The sequence below is a fragment of the Ursus arctos genome, unplaced genomic scaffold, assembly GCF_023065955.2.
Source record: "Ursus arctos isolate Adak ecotype North America unplaced genomic scaffold, UrsArc2.0 scaffold_22, whole genome shotgun sequence".
Lineage (NCBI taxonomy): Eukaryota > Metazoa > Chordata > Mammalia > Carnivora > Ursidae > Ursus > Ursus arctos.
In genome coordinates, this window is record NW_026622897.1 from 51,974,280 (window position 1) to 51,993,917 (window position 19,638).

The following is a 19,638-nucleotide window of genomic DNA, read 5'->3' on the forward strand; positions in this document are numbered from 1 at the left end:
ATATATTGCCAGGAACTTCAATCCCTTCACTTTAAAATGTCAGAACAACTCACCTGGGGCATACAAAATATGGCTAGTCTACAAAAATGGTAGACAGTTAAAGTCCATAGGGCTTGCCTGATGAGAGATTATTTACATAATTTTAATTAAAAACTAATAATGAAAACAGATGCTATGTTAACATTCTACTTCAGAATCCACAGTCCAAATACTTCAGGAATTAATGAGCTGATAAAAACCAGGTAAAGTCCCAAAATACCAATAAATATTAGCTTTCACTATCTGAGTAACATATTTCTTAAAAGTAAATAATCAATACAATGGTGAAAAGAAAATAAAGATATTCAAATATTTTTATTTTTAATAAGCTAAAGTGACATTAGTAAATGAAATTATGAGATACGGTCCCTAAACATATTTAGACAAATAAATCCTAATTTTTTCTTCCTCTATCTAGCTTGTGTGGTCTTGGATAGGTCAATTTCATCTCTCTAAACTCAAATCTGTCTGTACCTGTCAACTGGATGATAACAACTATTCAAATTTATCAGTCCTGAAAGGACTGACACATGGGAGAATACTTAGTAAATGAAAAATCTCTATACAAATGTAAATCATAAAAGAAGGAAAAAAGAAAACAAAATGTAAATCATAGTATTTCCATTCTGATTAAAAACAACTAAATGTTCTATTTTAAAGCTATCAAAAACTTAATGTGTGAAAATTTAATACTAGAAATAAAAAAAAACTAGACTTAATCACTAAACATCAGGACTAAAAACAAAGCTCCAGATTTCTAAGCAGAAAACAGATCAAACAGAACCCTTCAACAGTGAAATGTTTTTTTCTCTTCCTAGTTACTTATAGCTTTAACATATTTCAGATATACCTACCAGAGACTATATTACTGCTAATTATCTTGCCCCCCAAGGTGGCTAACGACTTGGGTACTACTGTAATGATGCTACCACTGGTAGTTTTCACATAGGTTGCAGCTCCAGGGGTTGCAGCCATCCGACCTATGGACGGGCTCACTGTTGGCCTGGTATAGGTTGCCTGTGTGCCTATAAAAAGGGAAAAGCCAAAAGAAAAACTTGTCATTACTTACAGAAGAATGATAATTTATACAGTTTAGCTATAATTCAATGTAATCTACATTGCTTTAACTTGAAAATGGAATTTCAAGGTGTCAAGACATTAAGTAACAATTTATAGCCCGTTTTCAATACACATAGCAAGAACTATAGCCAACTCAATTTGAATTAATTTTACACATAAAATTTTGTGATGTGTTGCATCAAATTACTAACCTCAAGAAAAAGGGTAACTATGTTCCTTTCTTCCACTACCCTTCTTCTACTAGTTCTATGCCAAAAGAAACTAAAGTTTAATCATCTTTCCTGCCAGAACATTTTAGAATTTCTGTTATAGATTTTAAGGTCCCTGCATCTGTTTTATGCTGTCTCAGTGCCAAACCCAGTGTCAGCACTCAGCAAATAAGGCAGTACTGTTTGCTTAAAATTTTATAAACTTTTACTATTTTGTACTCTGCTACTCTCTAAATATATTTCCATCTTTTAAAGAATTATTCCATCATTTTACTAGAGATTGAAGTTGAAGCTGCCAAGAGTTGCCAGGAATATTTCTTTTAGCCTAAAAAGTTCACTATTTACACATTTCCTCAACTCTAACTGACCTGTTAGAAGACTTTTCTTCATATCTCTCAAAGGATTTTGCAGCACTCTTCCCCACTATTCCAAGGACTTTTTTCTTTTCCCAAACAGGAATTAAAAATTAACCATATGAGTCTGTTGTAGTTTCCTACAAATCCAGTAACTCAGAAATACTATTCTCACACTAAGAACTATTAGTCTGGGGAAGAATGAAGATGACTAAGATAAAACCTTAACAGGAAAGCATTTTTTTATGATAATTAGAATGGTCATTGTGATAACTGTTTTCAACAACCCCCTCCCTGAAAAATGCTTTTAGCAAGATATTTAAAATTATTTTTAAATACAATCACAACCGAAAAAATGGAAGAGGGGAAGAACGTTAGGTAGAACTAATTTAAATCAGTTACAAACATACATCTGAATCCCCCTCAAAAAATCTAGTGCAAAGTAAACATGCTACAGACATAATGTGAATCAGCTGAATTTTTAAAAAAATTATCCACTTAAGCTTTTGTTTTAAAAATAGAAACACCTTTTCTAACATAGATACACAGGCACAGACAGACACATTATTATTTTTTACTACTTTTCCCTAGGGTAAAGAATCATATAAATAACACTATTATCTTTGTACCAAATGGAAAAAGTTCGGGGCGGGGGGTGGGGGGTGGAGTATGATCAATTTAATGCAAGAATAACGTGTTTTTAAAGCACAGGCTTTGCAGAGACAGCAAGCAGAATGCTGGTTGGCAGAGTGGGGGGAAGGTGGTAATGGACAGTTATTGTTTAATGTGCAGAGTTTCAGTTTGGGAAGATGAAAAGGTTCTGAAGCCTGATGGTAATGATGGTTATAAAACAACATGAACGCACTGAATGTCAATGAACTATACACTTAAAATGATAAATTTCACGTTCTATTTTACCACAAATAAAAAGAAAAAAAGAGAGTCAAATAGATGGGGGTTCAAATCCCCGATCTTCCTTTTATTGGCTGCATGACTTTGAGCAAGTTGCTTAACATCAGTCTCTGTTTTGCCACTAAAAGGTAGGGGCGCTTGGGTGACTCAGATGGTTAAGGTTAAGCATCTGCCTTCCGCTCAGGTCATGATCTCGGGGTCCTGGGATCGAGTCCCACATCGGACTACCTGCTCAGTGGGGAACCTGCTTGTCCCTCTGTCTGCTGCTGTCCCTGCTTGTGTTCTCTCTGTCAGATAAATAAATAAAATCTTAAAAAAAAAAAAAAAAGCCTAAGGGAGATTAAGTATAATGTCTGTATAGACCTTTACATCCTGGCCAATAAATGAGAGCTTTATAAACTTGAGATGGGTATCATTTTATACTATTTAGATTCCATCATCTAAGTACTGGCTCTTCTCAAAAAATCTGGTAAGATTTATACAAATTTAAAATAACACTAATGGCTATTTCTTACATTAATTAATAGTAATAGCTATTGAGCATTCTGCTGGGGAATTTACATACCTGATTTCCTCTAATACTTACAATAACCTTATGGTACAGGTATTGTTAACCCACTTAAATAGACGATGGTAATCTGCTCAAGGACACAAAGGGTGGTACTATCTAAAATGTTCTACACTGTCACTTCGTTGGGCATAGCTTGGTTGCTCTCCTACCTGGGGAAATAGCATTCTGTGCCTCTCCCAGTCTGAGTAATGCTTACCACACTGCAATGTAATACAGACTTTCGACCTCCTAAGAGTGCAATCCTTCTGGGGTGGGAGAGGTGTTTTCGGTCCCTCAACAAGTCCTGACTAAACACCTACTTCCAGACCAGCTCTACATATATATGGTGAATAAAACAAAGACGGTCCCTAATCATGGAGTTTATGGTCTAATAAGGTGAACTACATTAAATCAACAAACAAGTAGAGAAGAAATTAGAAACTGTAGTATGTGCTATAAAGTAAAAGAACGGAAGACCATGACAATAATAAAAGAAAGCTATTTTTAGTTGGGGGAAAAGCCTCTTAAAGAATTGTCTCATTAATCTCTATATCCCCAGTGTCAAGCACTATGTTGAGACAAAGAAATTACTCAATGAACATATATGATGAATGAATGGACTGATGCTCAAGAAAACTTACCAGTAGGAGTGGTTACCAGTTTAGTTGTCATAATTGCACCATTACTGCTAACCACCATAATAGGGGAATTGCTACTGGTGGGCAGAGTTGCTGTCACTGGTTTAGGTAAGATTTTACTTGGTTGAACTTGTTGTGTGATGATTTTAACACCTTTGAAAGAAGAAAGAGAAATCTCAATACAGATAATTTTGAAAAACATGTTCCTTATACCAACCCAAGAGGGCAGTAGTTACACATATTTCCTAGGTCTTGCCTAAAGAGAGGCTTTTTTCAAAATAATGAAACTCTCAATTTTTATTCCTTAAATTCCTATCTTTTCTAATTTCTCTCATTCAAGAATATAATTAAAATATTACAGAAACTCTTAACAATTTCTTTAAAATTTTTTTTTCTTTTGCCTGTGATCATGTCAAATAAAAGCTTTCAAACCAAATTAGTGTAATGGTGTGGATTTTTTTTTTTTTACATTTTTCAAAATTTTTACTTAAATGTTGTAATTGTTACATTGACTTTCCAAATATAAAATATCCATTTAAAAGAAATCACTCAAAAATAAGTAAAATAAAAAAATAAAATGAACTTCTCATGCTAACTACAAATTTAAGTACTAATAATTGTTAACTGAGGAAGGAAATTTTTGGTAACACCTTCCCCCTACTAACTTCACTGAAAAAAATCCATGGGATGGAGTATATTGTTATAGACAACTAAAAATTATATTACTTTTTGGACAGTGACTTAGGTTGAGACATTAGGAAGCAAATAAATCTATTTATTTAACAACCTTAAATAAACTTAAATGTCTTGTAGGTGAACCAAGAAGTTAAAATTATGATCATCACCTAGGCATAATTGGGCAAATTATTATCTCTATAACTCAGTTTTCTCATCCATAAAATAAAGATACTATCAGTATATACATTCTTGGGTTGTTATAAAGATTAAATAAATCAAAATTGTAAAGTGCCTCATACATAGCAAGAATTCAATAAAGTATTATTACTGTAGAGATAATAGAGAAACTGATTATAAGAAATCATAACCAGTGAAGTGGAAGGGAAAACTTTTTTTCTAGCATTATCTCATTAGTGAATTACAATAAATGCTTAAGATACATAAAAAGAAGTACACCCTCCCAATAACTAGACAGAAAAAACTTAATGAAATCATAAGAGATTACTTTGTTCAGTCCTTTGTAAATAAGTTGAAAATTCAGATCAAATAGATAATTATCTAGAAAAATATTAGTTATCAAAATTGACTTCAGAAAAGACAGGTATCTAAATAGACAAATTTCCTTAAAATAAATTTTAAGGAACTCCTCCCCCTTCATCAATAAATAGCAGGCCCAGATAGTTTCACAGAGCAATTCTACAGTTCTGTAAAAAGAAGATAATTACAATGTATTTAAAACCATTCCTCTTTAAAGTTCTCATCATCAGAAAAAAAAAAAATTGTAACTGTGTGGCGATAAATGTTAACTAAACCTGTTGGGGTGATTATTTCATAATATATACATGTATCAATCAAATCATTATGTTATACACCTAAAACTAACACAATGTTATATGTCAATTATATCTCAATTAAAACCAAAAATCGTTCAGAGATCAATTTTTGACAAGAGAGCATGAGGAGCTCTGCTAATCTGGTAACCCAATGGAACTAGTAAAATGATAACCAATGAAAAGCTCTGGAAAGAGTCCCAAGGACAAATGAAGAAACATCTATTCAAGAATATGCAGCAAAATTCAGTAAGAAAGGAGAGATCTATGGTATTTAAACTAAGACCTGTCCCTCCTTACCCACTATGAGTGAGGCAGACTCCTCTCCAACTGCTGTAGTCAAGAACACAAGGTTTCCTCTTATTCCAGCTCCCTGATGCAGGGCTTTCTTCTGAGGAGCAGCAGGACTTCAGTTTACCCCATCCTGCCCCCAGGTAGGTATTGCTAAGCCCCAGGCAAGTGATATTAAGAAGTGGGCATTCCCTTCTTCTGCCAAGCCCTCAACTATGGAACAAAGGCTATACTTTGGGCGCAACGCTACTGAGAAACCAGAGTCCTGATCACCATTGCCCTGGCTAGTGAGGTGGTGGCTCTACCACTAAGAGAAGCAAGCCAAGAGGATATCAGGCTGCTGCCCACACTCCTACCCTTGCCTTCACTGAGTGCTCAGCTTCTAGAGCAGGGGTGTCATTCAGAGGAAAGCCTGTCACTGACCTTACCCCCAGAGCTCCAGAGCTGCCTGAGGGTAGAAATAGATAATAACAGATAGTTTGTAATCTCTTCCCGAAGGAACTGACTTCATTTGTAATAGAGCATGGAGAAGTTCAAGTTCTCAAGAACAGTTGAGGATGTGATGAAAGGCAACAGGAAGATTTGTTGATTTAAGAAAAAACATTCGGGGCACCTGGGAGGCTCAGTTGGTTAAGCGTCTGCCTTTGGCTCAGGTCAGATCTCAGGGTCCTGGGACTGAGCCCTGAGTCGGGCTCCCTGCTCAGAGGGGAGTCTGCTTGTCCCTCTCTCTGCCCCTCAACCCCGCTCATGCTCCCTTCTCTCTCTCGTTCTGCTCTCTCTCAAATAAATAAAATCTTAAAAAACTACCCAACATTCAAGACAATAGGCCAGATAGCTTGCAGGAGAGAACTTAGGTATAAGGAAGCTGAGAGGAACCCTCCTGTGGTCAGAATAAATACACCTCTGAAACTATTCCTTCAAAGAAGTCACAATTTAGACTAGTTTGTAAAGCAACTTAAGAGTCCAAGACACTGTTGAAAATAATAGAGCAGTAAATGTAGTTTAATGGTTGGGTGTGGTCAGATAAAGAGCGGGAGAGAGTCACACTGATTCCACTGTCATCTCAGAACAACTGTGGGCATACCCAGAGCTATAACTCCCTGAGCAACAGCATTAGAAGCTTACTTCACTAAAATAATTGATCTAGTTACTAAACAATAAATAACCAAGTAAATAACAACAACAAAAAAATCACAGATTGGGAAGGTACAAGAAGACCAGTATCCAGCTACAATATATAATGTCTAATACCTAAAATATCAAGGAGTGTCTGGCTGGCTTAGTTAGTAGAGCATGTGACTGTCAATCTCAGGGCTGTGAGTTCAAGCCCCATGTTGGGCATGGAGTCTACTTTTTAAAAAATAATCACGTAAACTAAGTAAAACATCAATATAAATATCTAAAATGTCTAGTTCCAACAAAATACAAGGAGGCATACAAAGAAACAGGAAAATATGACCCATATACTGGGGGAAAAAAGCAGGCAACAGAAATTCCCTATGAGAGCAAACACACGTCAGATTTAAGAACAGCAAAAGACCTCAAAGTAGCCTTTATAAATATGTTCACGAAGTACAGGAAAGCATGATTATAGAAGTAAGAGGGTATGACAACAAAGTTGCATCAAACAGAGAATATTAATAAAGCAATAGAAATTACAAAAAAACACCAAAGGGAAATTTGGGGGTTAAAAAGTATAATAACTGAAATAAAAAATTCACTAGAGGCGTTCAAAAGTAGATTTGAACTGGCAGGAAAAAATAAAAAAGCAAATGTGAAAATAGAGCAATTGAGATTATGCAAGCTGAAAAATGTCAGAGAAAAAAGAATGAAAAGAAATGGACAGAACCTCAGAGAAATGTAGAACAAGTGCCCAAACATACATGTAACAGAACTACCAAAAGAAAAGAACATCAAGAAAAGAGAAGAAAAAATATTTAAAGAAATTGCTGAAAATGTCCTAAATTTATTGAAAAGCAATAACTTACACATCCAGGAAGCTCTACAAACTCCAAAGAGAATAAACACAAAGAGAACCACAAACAGATACATCATACTAAAAATGCTAAAAGTCAAAAGCAACAGAAAAAACCTTGAACGTAACAAGAAAAAACCAACTTTTCACTTATAAAGGAACTGCATTAAGGTTAATAACTGACTTCTCAGCAAAACTGTGGAGTTTATCAGGCATTAAGATAACTATTCCAAGTGTTCAAAGAAAAAAAACTGCCAACCAAGAATCCAATATCCAGCAAAGCTATCATTCAGAAATGCAGGCAAAATAAGACTTTACAAGATAAACAAAAATGGAGAGAATCTGTTGCTAGTAACAATGTGTTGCCTTACAATAGACGCTAAAGGAAGTTCTATGAAGAGAAGAAACAAGGTCCACTCTTGAAAGTTATACTCAACATTTTACTAGAGACTCTAATCAGGGAAATTAGTCAAGAAAAAGAAATGCAAGGTATCCAGACTGTAACAGCAGAAATCATCTCTATTTGTAGATGACATGCTCTTTTATATACAAAATCCTGAGAAATTCACCTAAAACTATTAGAACTAAAAAATGAGTTCAGCAAAGGTACAGGATATCAAATCAACACAAAAATCAGTTGCATTTGTATAAATTAGCAGTGAACAATCCAAAAAATGAGATTAACAATTTCATTTAAGGTAGCTTCAAAAAAATACTTAAGAATAAATTTAACAAAAGAAATGTAAAATTTATACTCTAGAAATCACACAACATTGTTGAAATAGATTAAAGAAGATCTAAATAAATGGGAAAACATCTCGTGTTCATTGATCACAAAATTTAACATTATTAAGATGGTAATACTCCTAAACTGACCTATAGATTCAATGCAATCCCTGTCGGAATCTCAGTTGACTTCTTTATAGAAATTGATAAGCTGATTCCAAAATTCATATGGAATTGCAATGGACCCAAATAGTCAAAACAATCCTTAAAAATAGAACAAGATAATAGTAATTACATCCTGGTTTCAAAATGTACTACAAATCAATGGTAACGAAAACAATGTGGCACTGGCATATGGATACATATACCAAACTAATGGAATAGAATTGAGAGTACAGAAACAAACCCACATATGGTCAATTTTCAACAAGGTGCCAAGACCATTCAACAGTAAGCGTGGGTGGGGGCGGGGGGAGGAATAGTCTTTTCAGTAAATGGTACTGGAACAAATAGATAGCCATATGCAAAAGAATGAAATGGGAGGCTTACTTTCCATCATAACAAAATTAACTCAAACTCAAAATTGATCAAAGACCTAAATTTAAGAGGTAAAAGTATCAAACACTTAGAAAAAGACAGACATAAATCTTTATGATCAGGGATTTGGCAAAAGATTCTTAAATATGATACCAAAGCATAAGCAACATTGGAAAAATTAAATAAATTGGACATCACCAAAATAAAAAACTTCTGTAATAGGACATCATCAAGAATATGAAAAGACAACCAAGAGAATGGCACGAAATATTTGTAAATCATATACCTAATAAGGGTTTATTATCTAAAATATATAAACTAAAAAAAAAACTTCTTACAATTCAGTGATAAAAAGACAACCCAATTTAAAAGTGGACAAAGGATATAAATAAATATTTCTCCAAGGAGGACTGGAATAAGCACAGGAAAAGATGTTTGACATCATTAGTCATCAGAGAAATGCAAATCAAAACCACAATGAAATACCAGTTCACACAAACTAGGAAGGCTAGAATCAAAAAATTAGAGAATAACAAGTGTTGGAAAGGAGGTAGAGAAATTGGAACCCTCATACACTAATGGAGATGTAAAATCGTACAGTCATTTTGGAAAACAGTCTAGTAGTTTCTCAAACATACATAGAGTTACCATACAACTGAGCAATTCCACTCCAAGGTATATACACAAAAGAAATGAATACTCAAAAACTTACACATGAATGCTTTCCACAGAATTACTCATAACAGCCAACAGGTGGAAAAAATCCAAATGTATATCAAGGGACAAATGGATAAACAAAATGTGAAATATTATTTGGCCATAAAAAGAATTAAGTACCAATACATGTATGAACCCTGAAAACACTGTTAAGTGAAAGAAACCAGTCAAGAAAGACCATGTATTACATGAGTCCATTCATACGAAAATCTAGAGACACAAAGTAGATTAGTGGTTGCTTAGGGCTGGAGAGGCTGTCATAGGGAGTAAAGAATGATAACTAAAGGTTACAGGGTTGCTTTTCGAAGTGATGAAAATGTTCTAAAATCAACTTGTGGTGATGGTCACACATATCTGTGAATATATTAAATACTACCGAACTGTATACTTTGAGTGGTTATTTGAATGGTATATAAAATATATCTCAATAAAGCTTTTTTAAAAAATTCCAAGCATTTTTAAAAAGGAAAACATTACACAATTCTTTCTTGAAAGCACACATAACATTAAACTAAAGCCTGACAAAGACTGTACACAAAAAGAAAACTACAGAACAACTTCCCAATACTAACAATACATAATTCCTCACACTGGGATAAATTGCAAAATATTTAAATGTAAAAAATGTGAACTGTGACTAAAAATCTAGAAGCATTAAACACTACACTGATAAATTCAACTATATAAAAACAAAAAAAGATCTACGCAGCAGAAGTCCCCATAAATAAAGTCAACAACAGACAAAAAAACTGGGAGGAAAATCTCTGCAAATCATGAAACATACACAGGGCTTGCTAATTATCCTGATATAATAAAATTCCCAGAAATTGATGAGAAAAATACCACAGCAGAAGTATGGAGAATGAATACAGACTGCACACAAAAAATGAAATACAAAGGGCTCTCAAACATATAAATAGTTGTTCAAACTCACTCTCAATATAAGAAGTGAAAATAAAACAACACAGAGAATATGAAATACTTAAGTATAAATGAAATAAAACATGTACAGGATTTGTACACTGAGAACTGTGAAACACTGATGAAAGAAGTGAATGAAGACCTAAATACATGGAGCGCCACATTCTGTTCATGAACTGGATAACTCATCAAGATGTCAATTCTTCCTAAACTCATCTAGAAGTTTAATGCAATTCCTAGGAAAATCCCAATAAGGTTTTACTACACACAGATACATAAAATCTTAAATTTATATAGAAAGGCAATAAAACTAGAATAGCTAAAATAATTCCGAAATATAAAAATAAAGTGGAAGAAATCACTCTCTCTACATTAGAGCTTACTATATAGCTGTAAGTAATCAAGACAGTACGGTACTAACAGAGAGATAGACATAAACATCAATGGAACAAACGGAGTACCTAGCAATAAACCCACACAAATATACCCAACTTATTTATGACAAAGATGCCAAAGCAATTCGATGGAGTTTGATAGCCTTTTCAACAAAGGGCACAAAAGCAATTACATCCACAGGCAAAAAAATTAACCTTGACCTAAACCTCACACTTTAAATAAAAATGAACTCAAAATAGATCATGACTTAAATATTAAAAAAAAAACAACTATAAAACTTTTAGAGAAAAAAAAAGAAAAATGTTAAAATACCAAAGGCATGATCCATAAAAGAAAAACTGATAAACTAGACTGAATCAAAATCTAGTATGAGTAAACAACCCAGAACTATTATTGGGATTTTATTAATAACATATTCCTCCTATAACTATGATGGTTAGACTCTTAAAGCAGGCATGGCTTAAGACTACAACTGAGGAACTTAAGACGTATGGGGAAAATAGGGTTAGAAGACTGAGGTTTTTGAGTCAATCTAGAAAAGCTTTTATAAGCATTTTCACATGGAGTAAAAGAGAATCCAGACAACATAACAAATATATATCATACAGCTTTTATTAGCCACACTAGATTTTGTATAATTAACTATACCTTGCTCACTAGAAATTTTTTAGTATCTCCTAACCCTGCTGTTCAAAAGAGATGATTAAAAAATCAGTCTTGGAATAAGACAAACATTACTCTGATACCAAAACCAGATAAAGACACCAGGGGGGTAAAAAAAAAAGAGAACTATAGGCCAATATTTCTGATGAACATACAACGTAAAAATCCTCAACAAAATACTAGCAAACTGGATCCAACAATACATTAAAATCATAAAAAAATCATTCATCACCATCCAGTGGGATATATTCCTGGTTTGTAAGGGTGATTCAGTATTTGCAAATCAATCAACATCACATCAATAAGAGAAAGGATAAGAACCATATAATCATTTCAGTAGATGCAGAAAAAGCATTTGACAAAGAATAACATCCATTCATGGCAAAAGCCAAAAAAAGGTGTAGAGGGAACATACCTCAACATAATAAAGACCATATATGAAAACCCACAGCAAACATCATACTCAATGGGGAAAAACTGAGAGCTTTCTACTCTCACCACTTTTATTCAACATAGAACTGGAAGTCCTTGCCACAGCAGTTAGCCAACAAAAAGAAATAAAAGGCATCTAAATCAGTAAGGAAGAAGTCAAACTTTCATTATTGGCAGATGATGTAACACTCTACATAGAAAACATGAAAGACTCCAAAAAAACTACCAGAGCTAATATATGAAGTCAGTAAATTCACAGGACACAAAATCAATGTACAGGAATACGTTGCATTTCTATACACCAATAATGAAGCTGCAAAAAAGAAATTACGAATACAATCCCATTTTTAATTACACCAAAAACAATTAAGATACCTAAGGAATAAAACTAACCGAAGACGTAAAAGAGCTGTACTCTGAAAAGCGTAAAACACTGATGAAAGAAAGTGAAGATGACACAAAGAAATGGAAAGACATTCCACGTTCATGGATTGAAAGACCAAATATTGTTAAAATGTCTATCCTACCCAAAACAATCTACACATTTAATGCAATCCCTATCAAAATACCACCAGCATTTTTCACAGAGCTAGAACAATCCTAAAATTTGTATGGAACCACAAGAGACTCTGAATAGCTAAAGCAATCTTGAAAAAGAAAAGCAAAGCTGGAGTCATCACAATTCCAGATTTCAAGTTATATTACAAAGCTGTAGTTATCAAAACAGTATGGTACTGGCACAAAATCAGACACACAGATCAATGGAACAGAACAGAAAACCCAGAAATAAACCCACAAATATATGATCAATTAATCTCTAACAAAGCAGGAAAAAATATCCAATGGGAAAAAGACAGTATCTTGAACAAATGGTATTGGGAAAACTGGGCAGTAACATGCAAAAGAATGAAACTGGACCACTTTTGGGGTGCCTGGATAACTCAGTCAGTTAAGTGTCTGACTTCGGCTCAGGTCATGATCCCTGGGTCCTGGGACAGAGCCCTGCATCAAGTTCTCTGCTCAGTGGGAAGCCTGCTTCTCCCTCTGTTTCCCTGCTGGTGCACTCTCTCTCTTTCTCGATCGCTATCTCAAATAAACAAAAGAGAAAAGAAAAGAAAAGAAAAGAAAAGAAAAGAAAAGAAAAGAAAAAAGAAAAGAAAAGAAAAACAGAAACTGGACCACTTTCTTACACCGTACACAAAAATAAATTCAAATGGATTACAGACCTAAATTTGAGACCTGAAACCATAAAAATCCTAGAAGAGAACACAAGTAGTAACTTCTCTGACATTGATTGTAGCAATTTTTTTCTAGATATGTCTCCTGAGGCAAGGCAAACAGAAAGCAAAAAAAAACTTGGGAACTATGTCAAAATAATAGGCTGCTTCTGCATAGTGACAGGAAACATCAACAAAACTAAAACCTCCAGAATGGGAGAAGATACTTGCAAATGACATACCTGACAAAAGGTTAATATCCAAAATACATAAAGAACTTACAAAACTCAACACCCAAAAAACAAGTAATCCAATTAAAAAATGGACAGAAGACATGAACAGACACTTCTCCAAAAAAGACATCCAGATGGCCAACAGACACATGAAAAGATGCTCATCATCACTTATCCTCAGGGAAATGCAAATCCAAACAACAATAAGGTATCACTTCACACCTGTCAGAATGGCTAACATCAAAAACATGAGAAAGAACAGGTGTCAGCAAGGATGTAAAGAAAAAGGAACCCTCCTGCATTGTTGGTGGGAATGCAAACTGGTGCAACCACTGTGGAAGACGGTATGGAGGTTTCTCAAAAAGTTAAAAATAGAACTACCCTATGATGCAACAATTGCACTACTGGGTATTTACCCAAAGAATATAAAAACACTAATTTGAAGGGATACATGCACCTTCTATGTTTACTGCAGCATTATTTTCAATAGCTAAACTATGGAAGCAGCCAAAGTGTCCACTGATAGATGAATGGATAAGGAAGATGTGTGTGTGTGTGCGTGCACACGTGCACACGCTCGCACGCACAATGGAATATTATTCAGCCATAAAGAAGAAGAATGAAATCTGGCCATTTACAACAAGCTAGAGAATATATGCTAAACAAAGTAAGTCAGCTGGAGAAAGACAAATACTGTAAGATTTCACTGAAATGTGGAATTTAAGAAACAAGACAAATGATCAAAGGGAAAGAGAAAGAGAAACTAAGAAACAGGTCTTTAACTATAGAGAACTGATGGTTACCAGAGGGGAGGTGGGGGGGGAATGGGTTAAATAGGTGTAGGGATTAAGGAATGCACTTGTGATGAGCACCAGGTAATATATGAATTGTAGAATCACCATATTGTACATCTGAAACTAATTTAACACTATGTTAACTAACGAGTTAAAATAAAAACTAGAAAGAAAGAAATCCTGCCATTTGCAACAACGTGGATGGACCTTGAGGGCATTATGTTCAGTGAAATAAGACAGAGAAAGACACATACTGAATCATCTCACTTACATACAGAATCTTAGAAAAACAAACAAAGGACTCACAGATACAAAGAATATTGGTGGCTGCCAGAAGCAAGAGGTGGAAGGCTAGCCAAAATGGGTAAAGGTGGTCAGAAGGTATAAACTTCGTTATAAGATAAATAAATCCTGAGCATGTAACATACAGTACGGTGACTGTACTATATCTGAAAGTTGCTTAGAGAATAAATCTTAAAAGTTCTCATCACAAGAAAAAAAATGTGACTATGTGTGATAATGGATATTAACTAAACTTACTGTATCGTTTTGAAATATATACATAAATCATTATGTTGTACTCCTATAAATACAATGTTTGAGATATGTCAATCATATCTCAAAAACTAATAATAAAATGTTCATATCAAAAAAACAAAACAAAACAAAGCTGAAAATGTCAGCATCTTCCAAATGCTTTTTTTACCACCAAATACAGTCCAGATTCACTGGAGGAAGAAAAAAAGCCGTTTCCATTTCTTAAAGATATTAAGTATATTAAGAGTCTTTTTAATTTCCCTGTGTTTGAAACCCCATCCTATCTGCTCTTCTATTCAATATTTTTATGATTCAGTAACTTACACTGACTGACTCCTACTTCTTAGTTCCCACTGTGCTGGAGATGTTTTCAATAAACTCCTAAATTATTATTCCACAAACTTCTTCATTGTACGCAACGTCTTATAATCTTAGCACCTCTGCTCATACAATTTTATGCCAAATTCATAATACATCTTTTTTTTTTAAGATTTATTTATTTATTTCACAGAGATAGACAGCCAGCGAGAGAGGGAACACAAGCAGGGGGAGTGGGAGAGGAAGAAGCAGGCTCCCAGCGGAGGAGCCCGATGTGGGACTCGATCCCGGAACACCGGGATCACGCCCTGAGCCGAAGGCAGACACCTAACGACTGCGCTACCCAGGCGCCCCCATAATACAGCATTCTAACACAAAACTCTCCAGACTAATTTTTCAACTGCCTACTTTCTATATCCCCAATGCATCCAGAGTATAATTCTAAAATCTGGGGTTGCTTCCTCAGCTTCCTTATCTCCCTGGAGAGTTCATTGAAAATAACTGTTCCTGCTGAGCAAACTGCTTTTTTTCTCATTTCTATTCCCAAGCTCCAGTTCTTTCTATATAAGTATTTCCAACAGGAGGCTCTCAAAACATAGTTTGGAATTAAAACTCCGGTGCTTGAGGAAACTATGTATCTGTATGTACACGACTGGGGAAGATTTACATCTTGTAAAATTTTCCAGTTACCTGACTCCTGTTTGATTTGAATGGTAGGCTTGATCCCAGGCGGCAAAGGAGACTGCTGAGGCTGTTGCTGATGAGAGACTGGCGCCGGCTGAGCCACCTGCTGCTGGGTCTGCTGCTGCACTGGATGCAACTGCTGCTTAGGAGACTGCTGATGCTGTTTGGGAAACTGTGCAAGAATCTGAGTTGGGGCACCCACTAAACTTTTGGGGGAAGGAAGTCTGGTTGATGCCATTTTGATCGCTGATGTAGATACGCCTGTAGAAGAGTAGGGGGAAAAGAATTTATTTAATAGTAAAGCATACTTGAAGCTACATCTTGTAGCAGATGATAAAGACTAGGTAAATCAATAGGAATAATGATTAAGCACCTGTTAAATGTCATACATAATACGTGGTAGTTTACATATTTGATATACAGTACTCAAACTTTTCAAGGAAGGTATCATTGTTCTCACACTCAAAAAATATTGATTTTCCCTTGGTGAACACTTGGAGTGAAAGAGACAAAATATCAGAAAGGATACTCACATGTCTCTCAATAAATTTTCTGGTGGAATATACAGGTTCTTAATGTGAATAACACAACAACACAGCAAACTAAGTTCTGAATCTTATTTGTAATACGTTTTTAAAATATTTCTTTTCAGGTTCCAATACGTCAATTTAAACAAGGCAAGAGAAAATATTTCACACTGAACCATTCATCTTTTGACCTATTCAGCATGGCAAAGTAGTTTTTCTATACCTCATTGTTGATGATCTATAAATTAAAGTCATTTCTTGAGAACTCTAAGTGGGTCATTAAGTAATCTGTGAAAAATGACAAGTGGGCATACTCAATACATCCACAGCGAAACAATTCTGATGACATAAGGTATTAAAGACATTGCTTCTCAGTGCAATGCTAATATTAGCAGCATGCATAGGTAAGGAGTACCAGTAACTTCCACTAAAGATGTATGAGTCTGAGAGAGATTCTTCCCTCTCTATATCATCAGTAATTTTCTTTTTTTTTTTTCCATCGGTAATTTTCTTATAATTCTTCAACAACACAACAGGACTATTATCTGTAAATGATTTAATTTCCCTAAGAACCTGTAATATAACTCATCAATTTGTTCAGCACTGCTGAAATGAAATCAAACTCATAAATTAATACCCTAATTGTCAAATTCTTAGGCTATGTCACACTTTCTTCCATACCCCCCTTTATGACAATTATATTGCATTATAGAAAAAATTTTAAACAATATCACATTCCTATGTAAAATGTTTCTGGTGAGTGATAAAGATGGAAAAGAAACCTTGAGAAGTCATTCTGATTCCCGTGGCCTCAGCTCCCCCATCTCTTGAATTTCCCTTGGCCTACAAGTCTCTAAAGGTTGCTGTGTGGATCAGGTAAAAATCAGACTGAGACTACTTTGAGAGACAAGAGGTGTAATCAGAATCACCTGGAGGGCTTACCCACATTCCCTACACATTCTCCCACCTCATCCAAACCCATCCCTCCCCAAATACTAGTATTTTGGTGACATGTGTGTGTTATACTGCTTAGCTGTGCTGAACTAGATTATCTCTGGAGCCCCATCCAGCACCAACATTTTAAGACTCAATAGGTATAAAGTTTTATACAAGTTAAAGATACTATTTTTAAACTATTTAAAAGCTCTAATCTTTATATTGAATTTATAATGAACTCTTGTATTAATTGAGATAAAGTGTGCACAAGGGAAATTCCCTCTTGTTCGCCAAATAGTTTTTAAATAGTAGAAGTATGTGATGTAAAAAGCAGTCAGGATAACTTTAGAATCAGAAAACTATGTCCAAATTGCGCCTTCAACACATAAACACATTAACAGCTGTGTGATCTGACTGAAGTACTTACTCTGCGTATTTGTTCATTCAGTAAAAATTTACTGAGCACAGACTTTGTGCCAGATCCTTGGAAAACTATACTGTGTCCATGAAACAGTCCTTACCTTCAGAAAGGTTACAAGAGAAGACGATCAAATGATTATACAGATCTATTACTACAAACTGTAATGAAGGCAATTTTTAACAAGTGAAAGGTCCTCTTCCTTTTGCCCTTTGTTTCCCAAACAATTCAGCACTAAAGCTGTCAGCTGGTGCAAAGCAAGATGAACAACTACGTAGCTAAACAGAAGAGTGGCTTAGCATGAAATGTCAGAGCCCACTGCAGAAACTGGGCTAGCATGGGAATCAGAGTAAGATGAGGAGGGTGTCCATGCTGGGGAAACGCAGGGGACAGCATGCATGTAGTTAGAGCCCAAGTAAGACACAGAGGGGTTCCATGAGTGTGAGCCACCTAACACAGAGCCTCAAAGCTTGAGAAGAATGTCCACTGGAAGGGGTGGCTAAGGCAGTATCAGAATCCAAACTAAATGAAAAGGCCTTCTGGGTGGAAGGGCAGCCTGTCATAGGTGTTAGAGCTGAGAAGGGTGAGACTGGCATCCATGCAAAAGGGTGATGTGGAGAAACGGGGGGGGGGGGGGGCAGTGATGCAGGAGTCTGCAGGATATCAGAGCCTGAGAGGAGTGAGAAAGCATCTGCGTGGAGGTGGGGGCAACAGCAACAACAACAGACTGGCTGCATATGGGGGAGCTGACAAAATAAGTAAATACACGAAAGATAATGGAAGTCAGGTTTTTCACAATCAAAGAAGGGAAAGGAGAAAACTAGAGTCGTTTGACTGAAATTAGATGTATCAGTATGAACCCACAGTTTTCAATATATAGAAATAAACACAGATAAAAATATGTGTGTGTTGGGGCGCCTGGGTGGCACAGCGGTTAAGCGTCTGCCTTCGGCTCAGGGCGTGATCCCGGCGTTATGGGATCGAGCCCCACATCAGGCTCCTCCGCTGGGAGCCTGCTTCTTCCTCTCCCACTCCCCCTGCTTGTGTTCCCTCTCTCGCTGGCTGTCTCTATCTCTGTCAAATAAATAAATAACATCTTAAAAAAAAAATATGTGTGTGTATAAATGTGCACACATAACACACCAGCAGCATATCTAGCATCCAGGTTCTAGCTAATTATTACTTTCCACTAAAAGGAATCAGGGTTCCTTGGAAAAATGGCTGATTCCAGGGCTAGAGTAGGAAAAGTACAAGATGAGCTTGGTAAATATAAAAGATCTGTACTCCTTTTTTGTTATGCCTTTAACAGAAAATTGACTGTTTGAACCAAAAATAATAACAATGCAATATGGGGTTTGTAACATACAGAACTAAAATGCAGGACAACCATAGCACAGGATGAGAGAGAGAAAACAGAAGTGTACTATTCTAAGATTCTAACACAATATGGGAAGTGGTATATTACAAGACAGAATGTTATAAATTAAAAATGCATAATGTAAATTCTAGGGCTGAGTTCTCAACCAAGGGCAGCTTGCTCCCTCCTACTTCCACAGTTGGCAATCACTGGAAACATTTTTCATTGTCATGACAGGGGCTATGGCTACCAGTATCTAGTAGGCAGAGGTTAGAAATGCTATTAAGGGGGCGCCTGGGTGGCACAGCGGTTAAGCGTCTGCCTTCGGCTCAGGGCGTGATCCCGGCGTTGTGGGATCGAGCCCATCAGGCTCCTCTGCTGGGAGCCTGCTTCTTCCTCTCCCACTCCCCCTGCTTGTGTTCCCTCTCTCTCTGGCTGTCTCTGTCAAATAAATAAATAAAATCTTAAAAAAAAAAAAAAAAGAAATGCTATTAAGCATCCTATAATGTGCAGGTTAGCCCCTCACAGCAAAGAATTATCTGGCCCAAAATGTCCATATGTGGAGGCTGAGACCCAACTCTAGAAAAACTATTTAAAAAGTATTAAAAAAAAAAAAAATTACACACACACACACACACACACACACACAGCTACGAAGCCAATGGAAGAG

The 19,638-nt window shown here is 35.7% G+C and overlaps 1 protein-coding gene across 27 annotated transcripts in view; it reads right to left on the reverse strand.

Moving 5' to 3' along the window:
- Positions 1–19,638, reverse strand: part of EMSY (EMSY transcriptional repressor, BRCA2 interacting) — a 97,793-nt gene that overhangs the window by 42,288 nt on the left and 35,867 nt on the right. For all 27 annotated transcript variants that reach the window (XM_026518137.4, XM_048217105.2, XM_048217112.2 and 24 more), the window contains 3 exons: positions 15,737–15,991; positions 3,785–3,934; positions 894–1,064 (listed from right to left, as the gene is read on the reverse strand). In XM_026518137.4, coding sequence (XP_026373922.1) covers positions 894–1,064; positions 3,785–3,934; positions 15,737–15,991 — 576 coding nt within the window. The remainder of the gene's footprint in view (positions 1–893; positions 1,065–3,784; positions 3,935–15,736; positions 15,992–19,638) is intronic.